Here is an 18,784-nt window from a genome sequence, read left to right on the forward strand (position 1 = left end):
CCCTCCAGCACAGCAGATGGCACAATAGGCAGCGGCCTAGGTTGCCTATGCCTAGGGCCGGCCCTGCCAACATTTTCTGATTTCATCAAATGGGAATTTTAAGAAAGGTAATTTTAAGAACTCAAAAAGTGGTTAAAAATTAAACAAAAGAAAAAATGATTTGCACATTAGGGCAACCGTAGTTTCATGCTCCTGTATGTTTCGGGGTGCATACAGTTTCAGACACTGATGAACTTTTCCTTCGCTTTCATCGACTTACACAGATCCTGATGATCAACCTGCTGTTGATGAAGAAACTGTCTGTTAATAAGCTCAGATCCTGGCGGCTCAGATGCCCTGAAATCGTGCCCCTCTCCTTTCTTTGTAGATATGGATCAGTCTGTCATTACCGCTGCTGATTCCATCTCATACCTCCAGTGAGTTAGAATGGAAGCAAGAGGCGTGAGGAAAGCAGAAACTTTCGCATCAAGTGGAACCATTTTGTTCTGCCTCTGCTCTGGTCTGAAGGGACTTTTGAGGCCACAGAAGCCTTTTGGGTACAGAGACATAGCAGTCCGGTCACTTTGCCCAGTGTAGCAGTCTCTGGTAACCCATTATCCTTCATGCTACCCATTAGCTGCAGCCACTGTCTCACTCTAGGATCCATCCTGCACTTCTGCATGTTGTTTATCCATTTGTGTTCAACTCTCAGGCAGATTAGGCGTTAAAAGCTGCCATCTTTCAGGGGTTGTGAATGAATTGTGTGTGCTGTGTGTCTTTATGTTCTAATGTCATATAGCGTTTCTTTGCAGATGGTTCACAGCATTTGCAGCGATTCTTTAAATCTGTCAGTTGAACCTGAAGCAATTGTGTGTAAAAAGTAAAATTTTTAAACACTAAATTCAAAATACTAATATGGTATTTTACGCTCTATAACGTATTATAAGACACACCGTCTAGAATTGGCCTGTTTTCAAACTCTTATTTTTGTCACCCAACTATAAAGCGCATTAGATGAGACAAAAGAGTCACAGATAAATTAGATTTTATTATCTGCGTTCAGGATAACTCTAGAAATTGTTTGTAACACGTCAGCCACATTTGCGTTTTCAAAATACCTGTAACTCTCAACCTTGTTTGTAACATGTCAAAAATAGACGGATATCGCTAAAATAAACATTAGTGTGACTATGCTAACACACAAGCTTGCTAGTAACACGTAAAAAAAAAAGTTTGACACTAATACACGTTAGCTGAGTTAGTGTATTCATAATACTTTTCCCTCCAAAATCTGTTGATGAAATAAAAAAGACTGATACCACTAAAACAAATGCTCAGTGACTTTGCCAACTCCCAATATTGTTGGTAACTTACAAAAACCCAATTCAACACTGTTACGTGTTAGCAGGGTTAGCCTATAACACCCGCCTTATTTGGAATTCATTTAAATGTAATTTATGTATAGTGTAAATATGAAATACCTTCCGTCTAATTTGATGAAAAGATACATGACAAGAAAAAGCAAATTTTATCTAAAAAGGCATGAGATATTTATTAAACCAACACACAGATTACTTCTAAAAGAGAAATGTTTATCAGTATATGGAGTCAATAAATGAAATATATTGAACACAGAAATTAATAATGCCACGATATCAAGTTTTAAAAACTACATTAAAAATAGTATAATTAATGACAATAAATAAAAACTACTCATCCCAGAGGTATGGAATTCATTTTGCACTGGTTTATGTTGTAAATGTTTGTTCCTCTTTTCTCTTCTGCTATTGTATCCTAAATCAGCAGAACATTTTGTAGTTTTCTTTCTTACTGTTTGATTTATTGATTTGTTAAAAGGGGCAAACAAAATATGTTTTTCTTCTTTCTGTCCCCTTTTCATTTTCTTTTCTTTTATTTCCATGATGTTTGAGCCTATAACTCGAGTTGTATTGTATGTTTTTCCTTTCAATTAATAAAAATTAAATTAATTAAAAAAAAATAATTAAAAAAAAGAAAAATAGACAGACATTTTGTCAGAGTGCAATGTACCTCTCAAAGTCGCTTCGACACCATTAAGCTCAATCAGAAATGATACAAATATAAGGACCCTTGGATAAGGGGCACTGTCATTTTTGAAAAAAAAAAAAAGGCTTTTAAGCACACCTTATAGTGCAAAACATATGGATATCAGTTTTTTTTACCCCATTGAAAAACTGGACCAGAGACTGTGGCGTTACCCATGGAAAATGAAATACTTCTGGCTCCAATCAAAAGGAGTCAATTACGTTGCCATTTTTTCGCGAAACATACATTGCCCCGTTGGGACCAAACGTCGTCAGTAAGCAGTGATTGGCCCGAGTCGGTCTGAGTCAGTATTTCAATGGCAACCACTCTTGACAGTCAGAAGTTAGCTTGTTTGTCATCATTTTATTGAGGCATCTGGGCAGTTAATAACTTGCAATAAAGAATAAAGAAAAAATTGAAACACGAGGGGGGAAGGATCTCTCTGCCCACCCCTCACATCACAATATTTGTTTGGATTATTCCTAGTAAAAGATAAATGGAAATAATTCCGTATATGTGTAATCTTTAATTAATTTGCATCTAATGTGGTCCATTTGTAGCAACAACTGACAGAAAACAATAGATATTCTATTTTGGAGGACAGAGTTAATAGACTGAGCAAACAAAATCAGCTTGTAAAGGAGTTTTATTTAGAAAATATTGAATTCTATTATTTTATGTTCTTAATTTTAAGACTTTACTTTGCAAGTAGGTTTTAGGACCTTTCTCTAAGAACATTTTTAAGTTGTTCATTAGTATTATTTAAGTTGGTTGCAAGTTACACAAAGATGTTATTACAATTGGAAACTCATCTGTATGCCTTTAATTTCATTTTTTTTTATTAGAATACTTCTGTATTTTCTCACTTACTGTTCTGCGGGGTTTTCAAGTCTTTTGTTTTCCTGTCATTGCTTTAGGTGCAAATGTCCTATACTTTCCTACATCAATGCTTTTCACTGGAAGTGAGCATTACAGTTTCTGCCCCATTAAATGTTTGTGCAGTTTCTTAGTGTTTCTGTCATCTGTGTTAGTGGACTGTCTTTGTAAAAACTCATGAGGGTTTATTAGTGTGATCCATCTTCCTCCCTGTTGGTGCCAACCCCAACATACTGTGCGTCAGTGCAGGTATTTTTAGTTTTGAACTGCATGTGTGTCTGTGTGTGTGTACTTGCATCATGCTAGTTTGTGATTTTTTTTTTTTATCCTTTTGTGAATGACTTTCACTGTCATTGGTCTTAGTCACAAAATGATCTCATCTCTGTGTCCTCAATAAGGTGTTAGTCGCTACGTACTAATCATGATAAATTCTAAATCTGCTTAAGTTTAGCTTAAATCTTTTGTTTTTTGTAAAAAAAATAAATAAATAAAATAAAATAAAAAGAAATGCATATGCTTTTCTAAAATATTAAGAACGATATAACCTCTATATCACATATTCTATTTTTTTGCACTATAAAATGCACTTAAAAGCCTTATTTATTTATTTATTTATTTTCTTTCAAAAAAACAACAGTGCTCCTTATAAATGTCAAAATAAAAGTATGTTTTTTACGGGTTAAAATGAGGCTGGCTCGTGAAAAAAACTAAAATAAAAAATGAGGCTGGGGGCTGCACCGTGGCGCAGTGGTTAAGCGCCCTTGCCTTATATCAGGAAGACCCTGGTTCACATCCCGGCTGGGGCATCTGGGGACCTTTCTGTGTGGAGTTTGGATGTTCTCCCCGTGCATGGTTGGGTTTTCTCCGGGGCATCCGGCGTCCTCCCACCATCCAAAAACATGCCTCCTAGTTAATTGGTGACTCTAAATTGTCCCTAGGTGTGAATGTGAGAGTGTATGGGTGTGTGATTGAGGCCCTGCGACGAACTGGCGACCTGTCCAGGGTGTATCCTGCCTTCGCCCATCAGTAGCTGGGTTAGGCTCTGCCACCCCCCTGACCCCAATCGGGACAAAGCGGCCAAGAAGATGAATGAATGAATGAAAGATGGGGCTGGGTGTTAATATGTACTAGTTAAAGCTAAAATGTGGCGGTGTCAGACTGTGGTTATTTTTTATGTTACTAGCAAGGTTAGAAGTTAGCATAGTCACAGTAACATTTGTTTCAGCCTTTTTTGCCTGTTTTTTTATTGCAAACAAGATTGGGTGTTACTGTGGATATGCTAACATTTCAAACGAGTGGAAGTGTCAGGCTGTGTTGTTTAAGGTACGTTACTAACAAAGTTGGGAGTTAGCGTTGTCACAGTCGCGTTTGTTTTAGTGGTATCAGTCTCGTTTTTTACATGTTGCAAACAAGATTGGGTGTTAACATGAATACGCTAACTTGGCTAACGTGTGGCACGCTGTGTTTTTTATGTAATACTAACAAGATGAGGAGTTAGCATTGCACAGTAACGTTTGTGGTAGTGATATCAGTCTCTTTTTTTTAGGTGTTGTTACAGTAACATTTGTTTTAGCGGTATCAGTCTGTTGTTTTTTACTGGTTGCAAGTAAAGTTGGGATTTAAAGGTATTGTTAAAAAGCTAACGTGGCTGATGTGTACTGTTTTCGAACTGTTTTTTTTTTCACGTTACAAACAAGGTAGGGCGTTAGTGTTGTTACCGTACTTGTTTTAGCAGTATCAGGGTTTTTTTCTTCTTGGAATAAGGTTATTAGTTGCAGGTATTGTAAATACTCTAACAAGGCTAACACTTTTAACATGCCAAACGTGTAATGGATTTTAAACAAGTTCTAGAATTACTATGAACACCGTTAATAAAGTCTGAGTGGCAGACTTATCTCTGACCATTTTGTCTTGCTTACTGCGTCTTATATATATATACACATATATATATATATGTATGACAAAAGTTTGAAAAAAGACCGTTCATTAACGGTGCGCCTTATAATCTGGTGCGCCATAAATATACAGTATATACAATAATCTATATAAATAAAACTATATTATTTTTTAACATTTAGAAAATAAAATAATAATTTCAGTCTGAAAGCATTTCTAAAGTACATTGATTGAAACGTTACTTGATCTTGATGAACAGGAATTTTTCCAGAAGATCATCAGCATCCTCAGCAAAAGCACCAACCTGTTTGTCTGGCGTTGAAGTTATGGAGTTGAAGTGAAGGGCTGCATGTTGAACTGTGAAAAACGGTCCCAAAACTGGAGCAACACGAGGAATCATTTAAATTACAAGTGACAGAAACTGTCACTGCAATGAGAACTGTTATTGAACATTGTCAGAAAAGACCCACTGAGCAGAAAATCGTCAAAGGATTTCAGGAAAGAAAGTTTTTGTTATTTAAATTGACAGGCATTTTTTTTCCCAAATATCACGACTGGAGGAGTGGCTAAAATTCGACTCTCATGCAGACAGATCCAAACTATGAAATATGTGGCATTTGGGTTTAACACAGATGATTAATGTGATAAAATATACTTTTGCAATCGATGAAATCTATTCTGTGCGATCATTTCAATCAGAAAACGTCCATTTGGAAGCCTTTTGTCTCCATCTACCCCCATTGTTCAAATGTATATTTTTATTTAGAATTTTCACCAAAAATTTAACTACCATCACTTTTGAAAACATTTGACCTGATTCTACTACCAAACAAAATCAAGAGGTTTTTTTTTTTTTTGTTTTTTTATCAGTTTGATCTCAAAGGTCAGGTCGGTTCTCTGCCTGTTTTTCTTTCCCCAATTTCTGCTGATTGTAGGTGACCCCTGAGGAGCTGGAGTCTGACGCCCCCTGGTTTTACCAGAACAGATGACAGTCAATAAACTTTCCTCTGCTCTGACACTCAACACAGACTTAGATACTCTGATTTTCTAGGAATCGATTTGTCTTTTCTCATCTATTACTTAAAGTACCTTCCTAAGCTGTAGTCATTGTCTGACTTTATTGTCTGATACTCTCCAAGTGTTCTCATCCACTGCCAGAGAAATGACCTTCTCCACGGTCCTCACTGGATTTATTAGTACAGCCTAAAATGATCTGCTCTTTAAGAAATGTAAAAAAAGATAATTATTTCTGTGCTAGTATTCTTGTACTATGGGTCAAGCCAGTTTTGATTCTAAATTAAAATAGAGGTTTTTCAGATATTTACAATAATATTAGACTTGATTTTATATAAATTTTGCTCTAAAATGATGTAATCTGAAACATTTTTTTTTTCAAAAAAATCTAGTGAAGTGCTGAATCCTGACAAAGAAGCACTTTGAAGTCAGACTGTGAATTAGCATGGCAATCGATCAAGGTGCCAACATCCAAAGTATGCTAAATTATTCATTAGCACTTGGAACAATATTACAGTTTCATGGCTATTTTTCTCAGTGACTGTCAGCTCAGTTTAAATGACTTCACACAAATGGTGAAATTAATAATAAAAATAAAATAGAGTAGAATGTACTTTAATGAGAGCCAGGTTAGAGGGGGATGGCGTCTCTACAGTGCTGCATGGAGGAGTTTGAGTTATTTGGTTATTTGCTGAACTGCAAGTATAGTAGTAAATATGGGGGTAAAGCAGAAGGAAAAAGAGGGAAATAATAATAAAAAAAAAAGACTGCAGCTAAACGGAAACATGGACCACCGTCACTCTGTTAGCCTGTGACCTTCGATGCCAGAATTTTCATTTCCTGCCTAATTTTTACACGGCAAAGCAGACCTCATGAAATATTGACAAACAAAATTCATATGACAAATTCAAGCACATAAGCGGTTTTATGGTGCTTTGGCTTTGAGTCGTGCGGGAGAGGATGAACGCAGCTAGAATTTGTAAAAAGGAATGCAGCATATCCTACAAGCAGGGCAAAACATGGAGGAAAATATTTTTAGAGTTACCAGGAAAGGCTTCAACTTCTGACTTAAAACTCATAAAAAGTCACTTGCATCAAAGATTTGTTTTAATACATAAAAATAGCAACATTGATTTTTTTATTTTCCCGTAACATAGATTTTAAATATAGGGCTGTCAATGAAAAAAGTGTGAGTTTGTTAATTGGTTGTAATGTATACATTTCCTATAAATGGTTTACTGCATATTTATTTAATTTATTTGACTATTTCCGTGTTTTCTAGTGGCTGAAAGCAATAGTTCTGCAGAACTTTCAGACTGTCCTTCTTTGGAGAGTGATCACTTTATTTTCAGTTCCTTTGTTCATTGTGATCCACCAGGATTTAAAATATGCACTTCAGTAGGTTTCCTTTTTTTACTAGCGTACATCACTGGTTTCTCTCCATTAACTGTATAAGAGAACTGGACTGAGTGAGTTTGACATCACGAATATATAAAGTGTCAACCAAATGAAGTCAATCACAATTTTTTCGCAATATGGACGCCACCATGAGTGAACTAAACGTCATCAGTAAGCAGTAGCCGCGTTTACAAAATGTCTTTAATCGGATCGAGGATCTGATGAGAATAGAAATGTTCACATGGCCCTGAAAAACTTTATCCCATTCTAACAAACGTTTACATACACCACACTTTTGATCAAAATAAAAAAAATTTGCATTTGCAGAACTATCTAAAATTTCGGAAACAGTTGCATACGAAATAGCTAATTCAGTTTTGAATAAATAAAGCCGCGGCATAGATCGAGATAATCTTTTAAGCATGCTTTTATTATTATTTTTAGGTGACTATTTGCATATAATTTTCTATCCTTCCTGGACGGAATGTTAGGAGGTGGTTAATGTGTAGCAGCAACATTTAGACTTGGAAGCACTTAAGATCCGTTCCGGCAATGCAGTAATCTTGGCCGCACATAAATACAAGGGAAAAACATGAACCTTTATTTGTTCTGGACATGATTGATAACACAAACTCAGAGTATTCTGATTGGTGTATTTATGACAAATTTTTATTCTGATCAGACATTTATTCCAATTACTTGTGTCCATGTAAACGCAGCTAGTGATTGGTCCACGTTTGAGTCAACATTTTTATGGCAAACACTCTAATCAATCAGTAGTGAGCTTGATGGAAGGCCACACCCCTACTTCTAGAAACAGAGCTACATGAAATCAGTCTATCAAACATTTAGAATGTGAGCCCGCATACTTCTACTGAGAAATGTGATTGGCCAGATTATATCTTAAATAAATTGTTCTACAAAAAATAAAAAAAAACATATATGAACATATATATCACTTTCCTTTACAGCTGCTGTCAAGGTCACTTCCAGCTCAGCGACGTGTTGTTGTGTTACTGTGACAACGCGCTGAATTTAAGTATCAAATCTTTGTGAAAAGTGACCTAAACCCTAAAAATAACACAAATAGATTACTAGAAATCGATTGAATATTTATTTCTTTTGTAATTGAGCATGTTATAAGTGGGATAATGCCCAATGAAGTGTGCATTATCAGATATTAATGCACCCAATGAAACCCTGAACCAGTGGAAGACGGTTGCTTGATGGAGCGTAATTAATTAGCATTAATAAATAATAACACTTTTTTAAATTAATCATGTGCATTAATGTGTTTAATGTTGATAGCCCTTATATATATACATATATACATTTGTTACAACAATTTTTTTTTAAATTGATACATAGTCAAAATGAGGGTTTTTTTGTAAGAAACAACAGATATTAACATATATTTTTTCATATATATCTTATAACTTCTATATTCTTAATGGATGCATCCATGTTTCTTTAGTTTAAAACAATCTGGTCTGAAGGATTTGTTTTGGGGTCCACAGTGAGCAGGTGGTCGACAGAAGTAACCTTATTTGTCCGGCATGCTAAATCAAATTTAGGGCAGAGATCACAACATCTGGATCAGGATGCATCACCCCACGAAAACTAGAATCTTGAAAGAAAATCAGAGGCAGAAGAAGCGTCTGTCATTTAAAAAGGCCGAGAATATCTTTCAGCTATTCAGTATAATTGAGCCACTTGGGAACGGCAGCTCAAGCAGATCCATCATCATCCTGGTTACAGGGCTGCTCAGAGGGTCAGGAGAACGCCACTGCGCGTGCTATCGCTCTCCCCTGGGCATTAAATAAATCTCATTGCTGAGGTCAGCGTATTTACACTACTGGGGAATGAATGGATTCAAATGTGGGCGTGCGAATGCTGACACACGCCGACGTGCAGACCAAAGCAACTTCCAGTCTGAGATCAGACAGGCAGACAGCGAGTTTGTGGCAGAGTTTGCTCTGAAAGCCTGCCAGACTGATGGTGTGGGCGAAAATGTGCAGCAAGGAGTCATTTTTCTGACTCTTGCCAGTGAAAGAGGAGCAGTGTATGTACAGTAGTGTAATATTTCCTCCTTCTCTCTTGTTGTATTGCCTCAAAGCAATGTATAATCATTACAACTGTTTCAATGAATAAAGTAATGAGGCTCTTAGCCTGACTTTCCAGTCTGGAGAACTTGTACGATTTGCATTTTTTTCTCAAATCCCTTAGTCTTTGTTAAATAAAAATATTATTTTTAAATGAAAAGACATATACTGTGAGTTAACCTGCATTATTTTAATAGATATTTTTTTGCCTTGATAACATTAAAGTTAAAGCCCCAACAGTTGTCATGCACCTTGGTGTCTGAAATTAGCTCTCAGTATTTGACCCTTCCCTTGGGGGAGGGGTGATCTGCAGACACAGCTGCGCTTGGGAACCATTTAGTGGTTTTTAACCCCCCCCGATCCAACCCCAATCTTTAAATCTGTGTCCTTAATGCTTGATTTTGACCCACAAAATCATCACCTTCTCGATCTTTTAGCACCAACTTGACATTTTGAGGGATTTATTTCTTTATTGTCTCTGTTTGCAGGCCGATGCAGCCACCAGCTTTCTGCGAGCAGCTCGTTCAGGGAACCTGGACAAGGCCCTGGACCACATCAAGAATGGTATCGACATCAACATAGCAAATCAAGTAAGATGCTTTTCATCACCTCACCAACAACATTTTTGAATGTATCCTCTGTCAGTGTGAATTATTTAGTTTCATAACTGCTTTGGAATGACTAAATGTTAGTATTTATATTGGAAGACATTGATATACAAATCGTATTTTCCTTACCTGGTACTGGCTTAACTCTGATTTGAAGGAAACACCAACATTTCAAACAAGCATAAAGAGATTGATACAATATCCTTCCTTGCTAACGGTATAGAATAAGGGCTATTTCCAAATTCCCCCACTCGTCTCTAACCTCTAAAAAACCATATTGTGTGAGACTATTTATTGCCCTGAATTCACTCCAACATTGCTCACCATTTTTGCTACACTCCCAATGTTAGCTTGGGGTTGTAAGGCGCTGTAAGCTAGCTGGAGAGATCGTAAACAAAGGGATCATGAGATATCAGCTGAGGCTTACTTTCATGCCAACAGTTCCGCTCACAAATCAGAGGTGAGGTTCTAATGAATTCCTGCTGCTCTGCAGAAACTATGTCCTAAAAAAACAACAGTTTTTTTTGTTTTTTTTTAAATGGCATAATCATAAATACAAGAGCACTGGGAACACTTTTACACCAGATCAAAGGAGGGTCGGAGTGGGACTTTAAATGCCAAATATGATGTCGCCCATTTGCAGAAATAATATATATAATAAATATGAAGATTTTATGAAGACTATAAATCCACTGTGTTCTGTTGTTGAAAACTTTTTTTAATGACAAATCAGTCAAACGCAAGGCATTATGGTCTATATTCAACAATCTTGTGAGCATCGATGCACACTAGTTTTTCAAAAATTCTTTGGGAACTGGATTTTGGAATTGTAGATTCAAACATCCCGAAAAAATGGTAAAAGTCCAAAAAGGTGCAGAAAGTAGTGTGCAATGTAGGAATAGATATAGCCTTAAAAAAATGAACACATGTTCTCTGTGGAATGCCTATTTTTAGGATAACTTAACTGTGCCGAACAAAAAAAAGAAAGAAAATAAAACATTTATGAAAGTTCAGCCCAATTTTTATTTCATTTAAAATAGTAGACATTAATAATTGATTATATTAGATTAAAGTCTTCGGTCCAGCTTGTCGGGATGGTTGTAGAGTGGGGAGGGCGGGTTGGCGTTTAGCGCCATTGTGATGACAGTCTGAACAGTCAGAATGAATGCCCAGTTTCCCCAGACTTACTGATGTAAGAGAGAAGATTATTTTCATATTTCTGCATCAATATTTAGAGTTCAACCACCGAGAGAGTCAAACTCAAAGGAAACAGTGGAGGTTATAATTCAAAGGAAAACTTTTTCCCACAATTCCCACATCTCCACTACAAATTACCTCATCTCTTTGTTTAGGAGCTTGAAGGCCAATATGATATTTACTATGTCTATAGATAGGGATTAACTTAAATTTAAAGTTGGTAAAAAAAAAAATAAAAAAAAAAAAAAAAAAAAAAGAAAAAAAAAATCTAACAATATATCATATTTTTCATGAATACAGCAGTTTTTCTGTGTCAAAACCCAAAGGGAAAATTGGACTGCAACTTAAGATCTAAAAATAGTGACTGTCAAAAGCTGGGATCAGAAAAAACAAACACTCAAAAAGGACTACAAACTTATCCAATGATTAATTTAATACTTTTAGGTTGAATATTTCACCTTGTCTTGTTTATTGACAAACACAAATGGTGTTTATGATTATTAGTGAATTTTAAAATTGTCCAAAATGACTTTTTTTGTTTTGAGCAGCAACATATTTGATGGAAAACCAATTTTAGTGTCAGTATCTATGGTTAGAGCACAAAAGGTTGTCAGCAGCAATAATAATAATAATAATCAAATAAAAATATTTTGGAATTATGTATAGTAGAATTGTTCAAATTATCACTCTTGTTTAAAAATGAAGCATTGGTGTGATGTGCAAAATACTTTTAAACTGTTAAAAAAATCATTGGTATTACTATCAAAAAAGTAACAGACATTAAGTTTCATTGCATTATTATTGATGATAATATTTCCTAGAAATCTCATATTACCTATATTAAAACAAAATATAGTCAATAAATACCAAAACATTGTATTTATGATTCTTATAGAAATTTAGGAACGCACTAACAAAACATATATAAATTAAATTGTTATATTATTAAAAACAAGAAGAAGAATAATCACATGAGCACTATGACTATTTAATGTAAAAAGAGTTAAATTAATGTTTCTGCATTTTATGTGTTTGAAAAAATAAATAATACTTTTTTCACATTATAGGGAATATTCATATATCTTCTTTTGGCCTTTCTTTTAATTTTTAATTTTATTTATTTATTTTTATATATATAGATTCTGAACATTTTCATGTTTTGATCTGAACTATTTCATTTGCTGATCAACTCCCAAGTCTTAGTAGACCTTATTATATTCCTTGGCAGCAATTTTGGTCCAGACACACATGTAAGAGTACTTGTTTTTCAGGTGAATTAAAGGAGGAGGCGGAGCTTGCGTGTGCAGTCACCTGTGCACTCCCAGTTCACCTTTAAGAACGTTTTCACACGTCACTGATGCACAGCATGTTTACCATCACCGTGCTCATGTTCACAGAGACAGCGCGGCCCACTTGAACTGAGTGACACTGCAGTATGATGAAAAGCCTGTAATATTACGGGTCACTCTGACCCCCTGTGGTCACATTGGGTACTGCAGGCAGGCTGCAGCCAAACATCTGCACACTTATTAGCCTAATAAACCAGGGAATCTATATGTTGTGTAACAGAGCCTAAATTAGTTAGCAAAGCAAATATGTTTCATATCTAAGGTCAAAGGTCATAAAAAGTATAACTGAGTTATTACAACATTTGTTTTGTTCTAACTTCTTTTTGACTAAATGACGTTTTCTTCCTCAGAACGGTCTAAACGGGTTACATCTGGCCTCTAAAGAAGGTCATGTCAAAATGGTCCTGGAGCTTCTACACTCCGGCATCGAGCTGGAGGCAACCACCAAGGTGAGTGGCTCTCTGTGTTCATCTGCAGCTCCAACAAATAGAAAAGTTGCTCTGTCAGCAGACCAACTTGGAGCTGGTGTGGCTATTTTTTTTTTTTTTTTAATTAAATTTTAGTGTTACATTTTTTGGAAATTAATCTCAGGACCTACTGATTTACTCTACAAATGTATCTAAAAATGTTGTGTAGCCCTGTGAGAGCCTCTTAAGGCCTCAAAAAGTCAGTTTGTTACACTTCATCCCAAAAACATGCATTTTTAGTTGCGTTTTGGTTGCTTTACATATTTATAAAGAAAAGATCCGCTGTGTAAAAATTGTGCTTAAATCTTTTCTGCTTGACTCCAGAAAGGGAACACGGCCCTTCATATCGCAGCTCTGGCTGGACAGGAGAAAGTGGTGGCTGAGCTTGTCAACTACGGTGCCAATGTCAATGCCCAGTCCCATGTGAGTGTGTCTGATTGTGTATCTAATAGGATGACATGGTGGATAAAAAAAGAGCAAAATTATCTTTTCAGTGTTGGCAGCACCAGCAATACTTTTTTTTTTTTTTTTACTTGCACCATAGATACATTTTCTTTAAGAATAATAAATAAAATTAAATAGAGCGTGAATTTTAGCCATAAGTTTGACTGTTCTAATGTGTTTGATGCCCAAACAGAAAGGTTTTAGTCCGCTCTACATGGCTGCACAAGAGAACCATTTGGAGGTGGTCAAGTTCCTGCTCGAGAATGGCGCCAATCAGAGTCTCCCAACTGAGGTATGTGGATTCGTGAAACCAGGAATTGTATTCAAAAAGTCTTCAAGGCTCTCCTTAGAAAAGTCCTAACTTTATTGGTTACTCATTGATGTTCATCAGAATACAATTTCATGTTAATCCAGAAATCCTCCGTACACATTGCAGATCAGATATTGACTAAAACATGATATTTTCAAGCTCAAATAACTTAACATTTGTTCTAGTTTTATTTTATATAAAGTATAATGATTTATTTAAACTAGAGAGTAAGCAAAAATACTTTTAGTGTATTGTGTTTTCAAATTTACTCTCTTTTGTTTAGTTTTTGTGTCCACTATTTTTAAATGCAACATATACTAATTCTACAAATTTTTTGCTGGTGAGCTTTTCAACATAGAGAAAATTTGCTACGTGTAAATAGCTTTTGTTTTCTTTTTTCTTAATGAAGTGATGCTATGGTGGCCCTGAGGTTCAAATCAACAAATCAACAAATCACTGAACACAAAAATATTTTAAAGATCACAACAACAATAAGAAACGCAAAACAAATATTTTTCAACAAAACAGGATAAAATTTCATAAATCAAAACGAAAAATGAAAAAGTTTACAAATTTACAAAAAGTTTATCAATTTAATTGTTAAAAAACAAACAAAAAAATAGAAAACAGAATTGATTTTAAGAAAGTAAAACAAAATGTTAAAAAATGAAAAAAACAAATACATTTTTTGAAAGCAAATTAATTTCAAGAAAATCAAATAAATGTTAATAAAAAATGAAAAAAAAATCAGAAAACAAAATTTGTTTACAGAAAACAAATTTAATTGTTAAAAAAACTGAAAAACATTTCCGAAAAAAATTAATATCCAGAAAACAAAGTGAAATATTAAAAAAACGAATAACATCTTTTTGAAAAACAAATTAATTTCCAGGAAAAAAAAAAAAAAAAGTGAAACACAATAAGAAACTGGAAAAGGTAGGTGTTATGGGTCTTTGCTGATTGAATGATGACATCCAGTATCACTTCATGTCAAATAACTTTCGGTTAAAATGATGGACAAACTTTATCCTCCAATCAGCGCCGTCCTTCTGTACCTTTTTCCTTATTGTATTTCCCTTTTTAACTTTTACTTCTATTATCTATTAAATCATTTAAATTTGTTCCAGAATGATAGACAGTCTTGTCATCTGCAAACATCAGACACTAAATTATTTTAGAATTGTTCCAAATGTCATTGATAATGAAAGTGAAAACTGACCTAGAACTTTTAATTTTTGTTAAAAGTTGTTGTTTTTTTCCCTTAAATCCAATGTCTATTTTTTAGGTCAACATACTTTTTTTTCAGTATCATAAAATAACATATTTCACTATCACTTTTTATGAATAGTCTCTGTCCTGAAGTCCATCAAAAACACTTCTTTCTCTTCTTTGCGTCTGTTATTTGTTGCCCCGCGTCAGGATGGCTTCACGCCCCTCGCCGTGGCTCTCCAGCAGGGCCATGAAAATGTGGTGGCGCTGCTCATCAACTACGGCACCAAGGGCAAAGTCCGCCTCCCCGCTCTACACATCGCTGCACGGAACGACGACACCCGCACAGCCGCCGTTCTCCTGCAGAACGACCCCAACCCCGACGTCCTCAGCAAGGTATGGAGCTGCGTTCAGGGTGATCGTCAGGCGTTTGAGGAATTCTGGGTAATCTGTGACTGTCTTCACAGACTGGTTTCACTCCTCTTCACATAGCAGCACACTATGAGAACATGAGTGTGGCTCAGCTGCTGCTCAACAGAGGAGCCAACGTGAACTTCACCCCTAAGGTCAGCTTGTTTTATGTGTTAAAATTCAACCTCAAAGGTCCAGAAGTCATTATACTTCTTCATTGAAAAGCTGTCACTTTGCTTTCAGAACGGCATCACACCCCTACATATAGCTTCCAGAAGAGGAAACGTTATGATGGTCAGACTACTACTGGACAGAGGAGCACAGATTGATGCAAAAACAAAGGTAAGACATAACCCTCTCAGGAGCAAATTAAGTTTTATTAACAGAAAAAATTGACTATTGTGATTCTGTTTTAGAGAGACTTTCACATGCAATGAGTTCAGAGACGTTGCAGATTTGTAACATTGGCTCTGCGTGATAAATGACCACTAAAGACTTGAATATGAAATAAATTCCAGCTTTATTTCTACAGAACTTTTCAAAACAATCCAACAAAACTAACCGTAACATTATTGCTAGCATTTAGCAGTTGAAAATCTGCCCAGAGAGGGTTAACAGTTTTGTCTATAATCTTAAAACACTTGAGTTATTTCTTCAACCAAATTCTCGGGTTATTCATGTTGGGATACATTTTTGGGGTCACTTTTTGGTGTAATGCTGATCTTGTTTTTTTAAAAGGGAGGCGAGATGGTATCTGACATCATTAGAATTGTAAATTATATAATTTACACTGACTTTGTATCTTGTTTTGGAACATGCTGCATGGAGGTACTTCCTGTTCTGGAGGTTGACGTCTGCAACCAGCTCCTCGGAAAATCTTGGCTTATAGTGGTTTTATTTTAACCCAGTTTATGTCAGTTTTTTTCCCATGAGTTAAAATAACCCAGAAAAAGGTTATTTCCTTTTTAACCTGGAAGTTGGGTTTAAAATAACACAACTTGGGTTGTTTACGTTTTATGTAGGTTGCAGAGTTTGTGCCTTTTGTGCAAAGAGACACCAATGTTTTTATCTTTGGCTTAGTTTTTTTTGTCAAATAAAATATTTTTAATCAACCTAATTTAAAAAAATGGAGGATTTATTTGCTTATTTAATTTTTACTATCATAGTAGATTTTTTTCAAATATAAAGTGATTACAATTGTATTTTCTGAGTTGTTTTATCTGATTCCACTATTTTAACATTTTAGACTATAAATTAAGTGAAGCCAGTATTTTCCACTGAATTCATTGAGTTCATCTCCGTATGTTTTTTTTGTCTACCCAGTTCCATTGCTCTGATCTGTCTTCACTTCTTCACAGGACGAGCTGACTCCCCTCCACTGTGCAGCCAGGAATGGTCATGTTCGCATCATTGAGATTCTGTTGGAACACGGTGCTCCTATCCAGGCTAAAACAAAGGCTAGTGTCATTTCCCTGCTGTCAGCATCAGTTCAGATTATCCCAGTTTTACTGCTAAATGTTGATTATTTTCCTCTTTCTCTGCGTTTATGCTTTGTATTGTTATTACCTGCCCCCACAGAACGGGTTATCCCCAATCCACATGGCAGCTCAAGGGGATCACATGGACTGTGTCAGGCAGCTACTGCAATACAACGCTGAGATCGACGATATCACGCTGGACCACCTAACCCCGCTTCATGTAGCAGCCCACTGTGGTCACCACCGCATGGCCAAAGTTCTCCTGGACAAAGGAGCAAAAGCCAATGCTCGTGCTTTGGTGAGTCGTAGAGCGGCAAAGTATTTCAATTTTTTTTTCTTCAAATTAAAGAAGCTTGTATAGATGATTTAATAATCTTTGTCATTAATGATATAAATATTGGGGGTCCAGTGGCAAAAAGCTCATTGCTGGGAGGGGCGCTCCGCCCCTTTGCCCCTCGTAGCTCCGCCCCTGTTTCCTTCAGTTTGACATTAGAGCTGCTCTTTCTTGACTATCAAATGAACTCTTGATGCTCATTCCTCCAGAACGGCTTCACGCCTCTTCATATCGCCTGCAAGAAGAACCACATGCGGTCCATGGACCTGCTGCTAAAGCACTCCGCTTCACTAGAGGCCGTCACAGAGGTGAGCACTCTGCAAGAACAACTAGCCCCCAAGAAGTCAAGGTTCCTCAAATTCTAAGTAAAAATTCTTTAAATAGGCAAAAGTAAATCTGCCAATTGGGTAGGGGAAAAAAATCTTATTTTATCTTTATTTAGTCGGCACGTAATGTGGATGGAGACTTTCGCAACTAAATTTTTCAAAACACATGGCTTTTCCCAGAAATGAACCTCATAAGTTTTATGACTTTATTCTCGTAAAGTTACATTTTTTTTCAAGTGTCAACTTTTGTCCTGTAAAATGGTGGCTTTTTTCATAAAATTACAACTTCTTTCTCATAAAATTGCTACTTTTTTTTTAGTAGAGTTATAACTTTTGTTCTCATAAATGTACAGCTTTATTGTAATTAAATTACAACTTTTTTTCTTGTAGAATTATGGCATATTTTTTTTTGTATTTTCCAATTTTCCATGAATTTACGACTTTATTCTCATAAAGTTACAACTTTTGTTCATGCATTTTTAACTTTATTTGCATAAAATTATGACTTTGCTCAATATTTTGGGACTTAATTTCTAAAGGACTTATGGATTTTTTCTTATAAATGTGCTTTATACTCGTTAAAGTTGTAAAGTTGATGATAATATTAAATTATGTCCTGTTTCCATAGATTTACGACTTTTTTTGTAAAATTACAGCTTTTTGGTCAAAAATTTCCAACTTTATTCTAATAAATGCACAATTTTTTTCTCATAAATGTACAACTTTATTCTTGTAAAATTGTATGGCTTTTCTAATAAATTCACAATTTTATTTTCTTAAAATTAGAACTCTTAAAATAAATTTCTGACTTTCTGATAAAATTGCAACTTTTTTGTCATAAATCTTCTCTTTAAATTATGTTTTTTCTGTCATAAAGTTACAACTTTATTTTCTCAAAATTATGACTTTTCAAAAATAAATATCTAACTTTTCCCCCCAAAAAATTACACATTTTTAAAAACTAAATCACAGACATCATGCTGATAAAATTACAACTTTTCTTCTCATTCATTTAGAAATTAGTTCTCGTGAAATCACAACTTTTTTCTCAGAATTGTATGTCTTTATTCTTGTAAATGTACTTCTCCTTTTTAGTTTTATGGTGACCCCAATACTCTGTCGTACATTTGGCAGTTTGTGTGTGCAATAAATAATGATGGAGAAAAAGGAAAGTCTTTCTCTGTTTGATGCCATCCATCGTAATACTTAAAACTTTTTTTTACATTCAAGCAATAGTTATCCTTTAATTCGTAAAAATGTAAAAAGAAATGTAGTGTAATTACATTGTCATTAATCTTCTTGAAAAACCCTTTGAGTTGAAT

General features: G+C 35.3%; 1 protein-coding gene across 8 annotated transcripts in view; it reads left to right on the forward strand.

The window, feature by feature from the left end:
* The window catches only part of ank1b (ankyrin 1, erythrocytic b), an 87,316-nt gene that overhangs the window by 26,043 nt on the left and 42,489 nt on the right, over positions 1-18,784 (forward strand). For all 8 annotated transcript variants that reach the window (XM_024298663.2, XM_024298664.2, XM_024298665.2 and 5 more), the window contains exons 2-11: positions 9,818-9,919; positions 12,834-12,932; positions 13,275-13,373; positions 13,588-13,686; positions 15,124-15,309; positions 15,381-15,479; positions 15,568-15,666; positions 16,683-16,781; positions 16,903-17,100; positions 17,346-17,444. In XM_024298663.2, coding sequence (XP_024154431.1) covers positions 9,818-9,919; positions 12,834-12,932; positions 13,275-13,373; positions 13,588-13,686; positions 15,124-15,309; positions 15,381-15,479; positions 15,568-15,666; positions 16,683-16,781; positions 16,903-17,100; positions 17,346-17,444 — 1,179 coding nt within the window. The remainder of the gene's footprint in view (positions 1-9,817; positions 9,920-12,833; positions 12,933-13,274; positions 13,374-13,587; positions 13,687-15,123; positions 15,310-15,380; positions 15,480-15,567; positions 15,667-16,682; positions 16,782-16,902; positions 17,101-17,345; positions 17,445-18,784) is intronic.

Source organism: Oryzias melastigma, linkage group LG12 (assembly GCF_002922805.2).
Source record: "Oryzias melastigma strain HK-1 linkage group LG12, ASM292280v2, whole genome shotgun sequence".
In the NCBI taxonomy this organism is placed as follows: Eukaryota; Metazoa; Chordata; class Actinopteri; order Beloniformes; family Adrianichthyidae; genus Oryzias; species Oryzias melastigma.